The 10,126-nt window shown below is 33.7% G+C and overlaps 1 protein-coding gene across 1 annotated transcript in view; it reads left to right on the forward strand.

The window, feature by feature from the left end:
* LOC127847502 (fibropellin-3-like) overlaps positions 1 to 6,563 on the forward strand; it is a 116,110-nt gene extending 109,547 nt beyond the window's left edge. The window contains exon 7 of the mRNA XM_052379854.1: positions 6,415 to 6,563. Within this exon, the coding sequence (XP_052235814.1) occupies positions 6,415 to 6,563 (149 nt within the window). The remainder of the gene's footprint in view (positions 1 to 6,414) is intronic.
* The last annotated feature ends 3,563 nt before the right edge of the window (positions 6,564 to 10,126 follow it).

Raw genomic sequence — 10,126 nt, forward strand, 5'->3', positions numbered from 1 at the left:
CTCCATAAGTAAATGATTTGCGTGTTTTTGAAGTGTAACGATAATATTTGAAATGCGTCAGTATGTGAATTTTAGAAAGCTCCCCAAGTGGAGATCGAATCTCGGATGCGATGTGGACGCCATATCAACTAAATCGCTGAGTCACTACGATAACATAATATTCGGACAAAATAAAATAAATAAAAACGTTATTGTACATTTGTATAGCTTTTATTTGTCTTCAATACAAGTTTGCTAAAATACATCTTGTAAATCACACTTTTGAAAATGCATATGCAGTCAAAGTTTTCTTTATTCCACAAAATGTTACTGTCTGCCTTTTTATTTCGTGAATTTATTCTTGATTATATTATTTTTGGTATTTTTTAGATTAAGTGGTGTAGCGTCAGATAAATATCGAGGATATTTAAACGCTATCGCCGGTAACATGCTAATATGCTAATATTGTGATTTTGAACTTCTTGTTTTCAGATACATTCCGGACATTTGTTTGGTTCTTGCAGATGTATTTTTGAAGAAATGGAATTAATATTTAAAAGATGAGTCTAATGCTAATTTTCATCTTTTGAGCTGTCATTATGCTTTGGAAATACTGGACAACAAAGGAAACATTTGGATGTCGTACTTTTACACAAACACTTAAATTAGGGAGCACTATAATTTCGGAGATGTAGCAATGCCCGGATTGTAGTTGTAAATCTAGTTGTTATTAACTTGTATTTGTTAACTTTTCTTTTCTTTTTTATCCTGTTATAATCAATCGAAAAATTAGATAAGTAAAATGAGTAAATTAATTCCCTACATTTTGCATTTAAGTGGGCGAATTAATGGTATTTTGTCAAATATGATTAGTAGATGGGGCGATTTTTTTTCTTAAAATAGTGCGGTGACCTATAGTTTTAATAGTGTTGTATTATAAGAACATAATGAAACGTTCATCCAAACAGTTTAGCAGAATTTTCTTAATGATACCATATGAAAATATCAATTATAAAGAGTTATTTTATGCTTTCCGGTGGTTTATAGAGAAATATTAGTGAATTAAACTGATAATTTCACTTTTTCAAACAGTGGAAATTATCAGTGAAAATTATCGATAATTTTTCACTGTTTACTGTAAAATGACGTCACTTTTTTGACGAAATGACGTCATTATCCCATCGAAAATCTTTAGTTAAACTGTTTAACAATTTATATAAACTGTAAAAAGCATAATATACAATATTTTTTGTTGGATTTGGTGGAATATCGATTTTAATTCACTCGTGATCATAGGAAAAATATATTTTCACTCGTGGCTGCGTTACTCGTGAAAATTTTATTTTCTATGATCACTCGTGAATTAAAATCGATAATCCACCGAATCCAACAAATATCCTCTATGACATAGTAAGATTAGTATCGTTTTTTTGGGTCGTATTGAATTTATAAAATACGAGTGTTTGTGTAATGTGTATTTTTATTATCCCCTCGCATTTCGGAGAAAAAGTGTGGATATTGTGGTTATATCCGTCTGTCCGTCCGTCCGTCCGTCCTTGCCACCTTTACCTCCTACACTATTAGCACTAGAACCTTGAAACTTACACACATTGTAGCTAAGAGGATATATGCGACGGGAATTATTTGGAATTTTGATCTGACCCTGGGTTAAAAATTATGGGGGTTGGAGTGGGGCCGGGTCAGATATTTGTACACATTGTTTTAGGTTATTTTACTATCATTTCTTCATTTCTGCACCGATTGTCTTCAAAATGATACTGAACCTCTCTTATGACAATTCGGTCAATCTCGACTATGCATGGCCCCATAACCAAACCTGGGGCGCCCCGCCCACCAAGGCCACGCCCATCCAAAATTGCCTTTTACTATAATTTCCTCATTTCTACACCGATTCACTTCAAATTGATACTGAACCTCTCTTATGACAATACGGTCAATCTCAGCTTGCATAGCCCCATTACCAACCCTGGGGCGCCCCGCTCACATAGGCCCCGCCAACATAGGCCACGCCCACCCAAAATTGCCTTTTACTATAATTTCTTCATTTCTACACCGATTCACTTCAAATTGATACTGAACCTATCTTATGACAATACGGTTAATCTCAACTATGCATGACCCCATTGCCAACCCTGGGGCGCCCCGCCCACATAGACCACGCCCACCCAAAATTGCCTTTTACTATAATTTCTTCATTTCCACACCGATTCACTTCAAATTGATACTGAAAACCTCTTTTATGATAATACAGTCAATCTCAACTATGCATGGTCCCATTACCAACCCTGGGGCGCCCCGCCCACATAGGCCAAGCCCACCCAAAATTGCCGTTTACTATAATTTCTTCATTTCTACACCGATTTACTTCAAATTGATACTGAACCTCTCTTATTACAATACGGTCAATGTCAACTATGTATGGCTCCATAACCAACCCTGGGGCGCCCCGCCCACATATGCCACCCCCACCCAAAATTGCCTTTTACTATTATTTCTTCATTTCTACACCGATTCACTTCTAATTGATTCTGAACTTCTCTTATGACAATACGGTAAAACTCAACTATGCATGGCCCCATTACCAACCCTGGGGCGCCCCTGGATCAAACATGCGGCGTGGGGATACGGGCGGCCTCTGCCGCGCCATTTCTAATTCAATGTAAATAAGTGTACTGAAACTTTAAAATGACCGAATATTAGCAAGTTTCAACATGTAATCGTGGTTATGTTCACTTTTTACACAATAAGAATTTAAGCAATTTTTATACAGAAATGCATGTTGCGCTATTAAAAATAACATCAAAAATGGCCGGTGACACTATGATTTAATTTTTGTGTGTTCATATAGTCATTGTATATCTCATTTGAAGACACATTTTCAAAAAGATCTATTATTGGGGGAAATCACCGAAACTGCAGCAAAACCCCGTAAAGCATTTTTATTGATTTTTTTTAATTTAAAATGCACTTTGTTTACAAGTATTTAAAATGTCATAAGTTCTGATTTATAACCTTAAACCTATTTTCAGAACTGGGTCGGGTTACACACAAAATATATAATTACTTTGGGTTAAAAACAACATTGTAAAGTTTCTCATTTAATAATTAAAACAATATGTTAACAGACGCAACATTTCCTTATTTTCAAAGCACTAATTAAGGTTACAGGTATAAGTTAAAAAGAAACTTAACCCTCGTAGTGCTTACATGGTATCTCGAGATAAATCTTCTATACGCCGGTGGTTAAAATAAATACAACACCACTGCAGCTTAAACCTTCGAAGTAAGATTTGCAAATGTTATAGAGTTTTATGCGTCTAATAAAGTGTTTCCATAGTGTAAGTATTATCACGCTTGCTTCACACGCGAAAGGTACTGGGTTCGAGCCCCAGTGGAAACATATATTTTTGTTAAATGTCATTTGATAAAAACCAAAAGATCGCGAAAAAAATTACACTACTTTCTTATAATCCTAAAAAGAAAATTATACCATAAAAAATCTTATAACTTATGATGAAAGCATTAAAAAGATTGCAATTTAAAATTGTAAAACATTACCTGATTCACTGAAATGTTTAATTTAAATTAGACCCACGAACACTGCTTATGATACGTTGTGCATATTTTATTTACTTCTGGAAACATAACTTAAGAGTTATAAAACAACTGCACCATTGTCAAAACAACACCTCCACCATCAAGAGCTCACCACAAACAGGAACACCACCACCACAACAACAATTGGACACATAATGAATTTTGATAATTTTTCGCTAGAATGGGTTAACAAACATCACATTTATTTCTTATTATGTTCTTATTATTCCGAGAAACTAAGAATAAATGTTTCGATAAAACCTCGTAGAATCAAAGAATTTGACGCACACAATTAATCTAACCATAAGAAAATCATAAACCTCAACTGAAATAAACTGAACAATAGCGGCGAATCGCGCAGCCCAAAGTACATAATGAGAGATTAATAGTAGACGTCCAGCAACTGTTTTAAGAAGAACCACACTTGTTTTCGATTGAAGCGTCAGTGGTAAGTAATTGGCATATTCAACATGTTTCCACCGAAAAGAACTGCTGATGTTTGGCAAACATCAGTGACTTAATGTTAAACAACTTATTTGTTAAATTTTTGTTTTTTCCGAAAGATTGAAATATTATTCAAATTAAATGTTTTTATTATCTCTACGTCAACATAAGCAGCAATTCGTAACTCTTGCCAGTAGAAAATAATGGTAGAATAAGGTTTTGACAAACTTGACTATAATTCATAAAGATGATGTCAAAATGGTTAAAGGAACCTTTTCACAGATTTTGGCATGCATTGAAGTTTGTCATTGTATGCTTTATATTGAGAAATGTAAACATTGGATCTAAAAAGCTCAAGTAAAAAGAATCAAAAATACAATTAAAGACAGAAAGTAACCATCATCTTGGCTCGAACCATTGAGTAAAAGTCTAACGCTTAGACCACTCGGCCATCCGTGCCCATACAATGAGTGATGTATGTTATACTTAATATAAGCAATGATCGTAGAGTCACAAAATATAACGACAGCAACAGAACTATCAAAATTATTCAATCGTTTCGCGTGGCAACGCTTTATAATATTCAGGTTTTAAAATCGTCAATAAATGACGTTATTAATTATATTAATGAAATATTTCAAATTCAGTTTGAAATACAGACAAATAACACCTACAATGAACTGTTTTATCAATTATTTTAAACTTGAAAAAGAAATAGCCCTAAACAATGATACACTTCATATATTTAAACAAAAATGGAAACGCATTAAATTTTCATAACAATGCCTGTATGCTTTTTACCCACGTCATACAACTCATCCTTATTCATAATTATTCTGTTGTTTTTTCTTTTCTTTTGTTTCTTTCTCTCTTCTCTTTAAAAAAACAACAAAATATTAGCATATCTTGTATGACATGTTTGAACATTATTGTTGCAACATGGTATCAATTTGTTTTATGATCACATACATGTATACATTGTTTGTCGTATTTTGAATAAATAAAGATAAAAAAAAGTTATAGTTCTAGTATCGGCAACAAACGTCAGTGTTACCAGTTCACGGTCATATTGTTAAAATCCACTTTGGGATCATATTTAACTATATTTTGTCGCAGTGCTCGATTTGTGAACGTATTTCGGTCACCTATAGACTAGTGGATATATAAAGTAACCGAATTTCGGTTAGACTAAGGCTAATTCAAAACCTCAAAAAGACAACGTCTATCACATTGTACCGTAATAAGTAATATAAACATGTATAATCGTAGCGTTTGCATAAAAATCATGAGAATTGAGTTATGTAAATTGTTCAATGAAGATTGTTCTTTAAAGTCATTTGATATATATAGTAGACGAGTAGTGTCATTGGAACCTGTCCGGCACAAAAGATTACTATTCTGTACTGTCGACTTTTTTTTAGACTACACTATCGTTGTTTATTGACTTTGCATCAAACTGTACACAACGCGTAAAGATAACAAATTCGTATATATATTTAATGTTTAATTATTCGTGTCTGTGCGAATTTGTTAATTTTTGGTTGGTATTTTGATTCACGTTTTCAAATAGACATGCTTTGGTCGATCGTCGTCCAGTAACCACAGTATGCAACACAACCTCATTATTTATTAACAATTTTAGCATAATTAAGTAATTTAATAATTCATTTAAATACTCAGCTATTATTGCCAAAGAAGAAGAATGAAAATCAGTTCACAAGTACAACCACTGGGCCTGGCGATTTATATATTTGACCATATTTGATAATATTCCGATGCCTTATTCACACAACCCTCGGGTATGTTCTTTACAATTGTAAATAAAGCGATTTTCCATTTTCGATGTTTGTTAACATATTTCCAAAGTTGAAGCTTAATACATGGATTGGATTTTTTATCGTTTTGTTATGTTCTTTCTTACGTGTTTTTTTAGATGCAGGGCAATATCGTTGAAATCAATATTTATTTTATCTCACTAAACACTTCAGCCGCGTAAATAGGCCAAATCAATAAATACATATATGTAATATCCCCACGATTTTAAAATGAAATCATCTACTGTGACCAACATATTGTTAATGACGAAATAAACATGCAGCGTTGTGATTCCTTTATAGAACTAACGGTATGCCATCAAACAGTCGATTATGGGATCGGTTACTAATACTTCAACTGCCTCCATCACACGTGTCGCTCTGTCAACAAGTTACAAATTTTATTATATTTAGCTTTTTCAAAATGAACAACATAACACGTGTTCCAAAGACACTTTTGATGCCTGAGAGAAATAGATTTACTTTCGCTGCAATATGAACTGTTAAATCACGCCTTGTTGAGTGTGTATAATTGCTTTTTGTTTCAATAACAATGCAGAGGCGTCCAAATCTCAAGCGTCGAGTCCACAATCAACTCCCCCATCGACCACGGAATCGTTGACATTTGTGTACATCGGCATTTGGCTCGGCGTCTTTGTGTCGGTTGTCAACAGCGTAGCGGTTATTGTCATCATTATTCAGAAGTAAGCTTAAACGTTACTAGTTAATATTACATATATGTTGAATAAGAAATAAAATACATTGTAATACGTATAAATGGTGTACTGTATACAATTGCACTTAATACATCAGATGCAATTCAAGTATAATTAATTCATAATGTAATGTACGGCATCAGAATTGTGTACCTTCTCAGAAATTAGAGTGTCTGATTGCATTTGCTGATCTAAAACTAGTATGGTTTGAACGTTCTCAACCTGCTCCATCATCTGCACGTATTTATCGGACCCAATAAACTTCTTCAACTCCTTTGTGTGTAATAGTAACGCCAGCAAGCAAATGCGAGACGAATTCATAAGGGGTAGTTTTTGTCTCTCCTTCAAAAGTGACTCATTCGCCCCAGTAACTATGTATATTGTAAAATAAAGGACAATGTGACCTCGGGGTTAGGTTCCTGTATCTTTTTTTCCCGAGTCTATGATATGTGAGGAAAGTCACAATAGGTGATAAGGCAATTATTCCATATCGCTGCACTGTGTCAGCCGTTTTCTTACGTCGGACGATTCTGACCATTACTTTTTTCCTGGAGGCACCAATGGTATCTTTAGCTTTGGGTTGCCTTGCAAGCTACAGGAAGTTTGATTGCTGATGGTTATAAACTCTGAAAGTCATTTTCATGTGTTTCTTTCCTCTAGAGCATATCTGCTTCTTCCTTGCTTTGTTGTGCTTAGTTGTGTTTTGTTATCAGTGATTTCAAATTATGTATTTATATATTTATTTTTAATTACTTAATGCATTATCTTTTAAATTAAATTAATTTATGTGTTAATATATTTCTTTTTATTCATATTTTTGTAATTTACATTTAACCTATGTGAAAGAAGACGCCGGAGGCATAATAGCCCAAGCTATCCGATGACAGACTCCAGGGACATGCCGCAACGCGTTCCCTATCAATTACATGCTGTACGTTGCAACGCATTGATACAAACACGCTTATGTATATGATATTGCTCTAGAGGATCCGTAATATTGATGATACAACACAATTGTACAATAATTATTATTAAAACAACTAGTTATTGGGGAAAGTCGAAGATAGTTAAAATGAGCACATTTTCCTAAATCTTTTGCTCACTCTCTCGTTGCCTGCCAAACTTGTTTTAGATGATCGCTAAAATACAAGTTTTGTTTAAAATATTAAGCGACTACCTAGCATGCAACGAGTAATTGAGCAAAAGATTTAGGATTTTTGTTGTGTTGTTTTCCAAATTTAAAACTTCGATCTGGAAATATGAAATGGTGTGTCTTTCGCCCAAACCACCATTTAACAAAAAACATGTTTTACTGTAATGACCCCTATACATAATTGACTGATTCGCTCTTAAACTGAAATATGCAAATATTGGAATAATCAATATGTAAATATATATGTGTTGCACGGTTGAGTAAATGAAAACCAGGACTGCAGACGATTCTTCGCTCAAACTGTAAAATTACATCATTTTAGTATTCAATGATCATTGCCAACTGATAGTATTTTAATTGCTAAAAAAAGACGGTTTTAAAATTTTGATTTGGTGAGTATTCATACACGATGATATTAAAAAACCCAAAACGACACATATCTTCCATGTATGTTAATAACCTAGCACAGTGATGAACATAAGCCATATCACACTTACTTTATTATGCAGGTGAGGGAGTATGAAACACTGGCAGACCGTGTTCTGGTGGAAAGAGATTATGATCGCATAGCAGACCGCGGTGTGCATTCAGGTGAATATGATGACGTTGGGATTATCACAAAAAGAGCCTTCAGTCTAACGTCCCTCAGGGCGCCACTAGAAGCACGGACGATGGTTACCAAAAACCAATGACTGCAAAGCTGTCCAGGGACATATCAATACCACTGAAATTAAAGGACTAGTAGTTACGTTAAACGAATGTCACTTGCAACATAACACCATTAAAACAGAGCTTTCAATGGGTATACATGCCCCGCTTAAAAAAGACAAGCGATTGTCCCTTCGCACAAATATCAAGGGCTTCAGCTTCTTCTATCTACATGTATGCAACCTTGTTAAGTGGGGAGGAATAGTTTATATTGTAAAAGATAAACACAACACAATGTTACTTATTTACATTCGTATATATGCATTAAATATCACAATTACAATAATAAATTGAAATTAATTTTCGAAAAACATGTTTATTTATTTTGTATTATCTCAAGATGATATATGTTTGTTGATGTTTGCGAAAATTTTTGTGTGTGAGCTTTTTCCGTACAGGATATTGTAACAGTAAATTATTTTTTGACGTTTCTTTCGTGATGTGAATTCTGTTTATATTATGTTTATTCTTGATGTACAATAACGCTGTACAATGTTCATGAATGCTGATGCATGTATATTTTACGTTAATCGCAATGCCATGCGGCAAAAATACTCAACACAGCTGTCACTTTTTTAATTGATAAGCTCACTAGTTTGCTGAATAAGGTAAACAATAAAGTTTAAAACCGGTTTTGGTATTTGCATTACTGAAATTTAAAGTTAACAGACTGTTTGCTTAATAGTCGTTGTCCGGATAGTGCTGGATGTTGGACGAAACACACACTAAATTATGGCAATGCAAATAAATTCGACCCTTGTCACATGTAATTCATAATGAAATCCGATACCTTATCAAGTGTAATTATTTCAAAGAAACAACCATTGTTTTATAATATGCATTATCTATGTTTGCTATTTCCACTGGAAATATGTTTTCTAGAAATAGGGAGTTCCAGAGGTCCGTTACAATTTCGAGCAATTTTGCCAAGAACTATTTTGCTGTTTTTATACGCTTTAATTCCTTTTTTTCCTTTTCTTGAATTATTTAAGCCTGTAAGTATGGTTTTATTTCATATTGATAGATTGATGGAAGTTAGTATAGCAAACTCAAATATACAATGATTATATGAGTTTTGAGTATTCATGTATGTATCTGTATAGTAACATACATGTAAGTGTTATTCTTAGCGTGTCAAATTTAAAGGCGCCTTTTCATGTTTTGGTAATTTGGCAAAATTAAAAATAATGTTGTTTCAGAATCGCAAATATTTGTTTTAATTATGATATTTGTGAGGAAGCAGTTATATTAAACATTTACCATGCTTTTTAATAGCCATTACGAGAGGCGCCCAGATTATATTTGAACAAAATCTGTATATACGTTTAGACAGTACCGCATGAAAAACGCGTACAAATTGCTTTTACTCTATCATGTACAATACTATTATTGATGTTTCAACATTGATATTCGCCATTTATAGCATGGTTCGTCAAAAAATTAGTGATTCAGTGGAAGGGGTGGTGGTTGGACTTTTGAAGACTCAACACACATATAGGAGTATTCAACATTTGTTGAAAGCAATGGGATATTCGATTTCCTTGGGCTCCATCAAGAACATTCGTGATAATAATGGACATCAATGCCAAAATATCAATGCTGGCCTTTCTATTCCAAAGTTTAGATATCGTCGAAATATGGCCACACCGAACCTTATCAGAAAAATCAATCGTATGATCGACAGAGTTAATCCA

Source organism: Dreissena polymorpha, chromosome 1 (genome assembly GCF_020536995.1).
Source record: "Dreissena polymorpha isolate Duluth1 chromosome 1, UMN_Dpol_1.0, whole genome shotgun sequence".
NCBI classification, from domain to species: Eukaryota; Metazoa; Mollusca; class Bivalvia; order Myida; family Dreissenidae; genus Dreissena; species Dreissena polymorpha.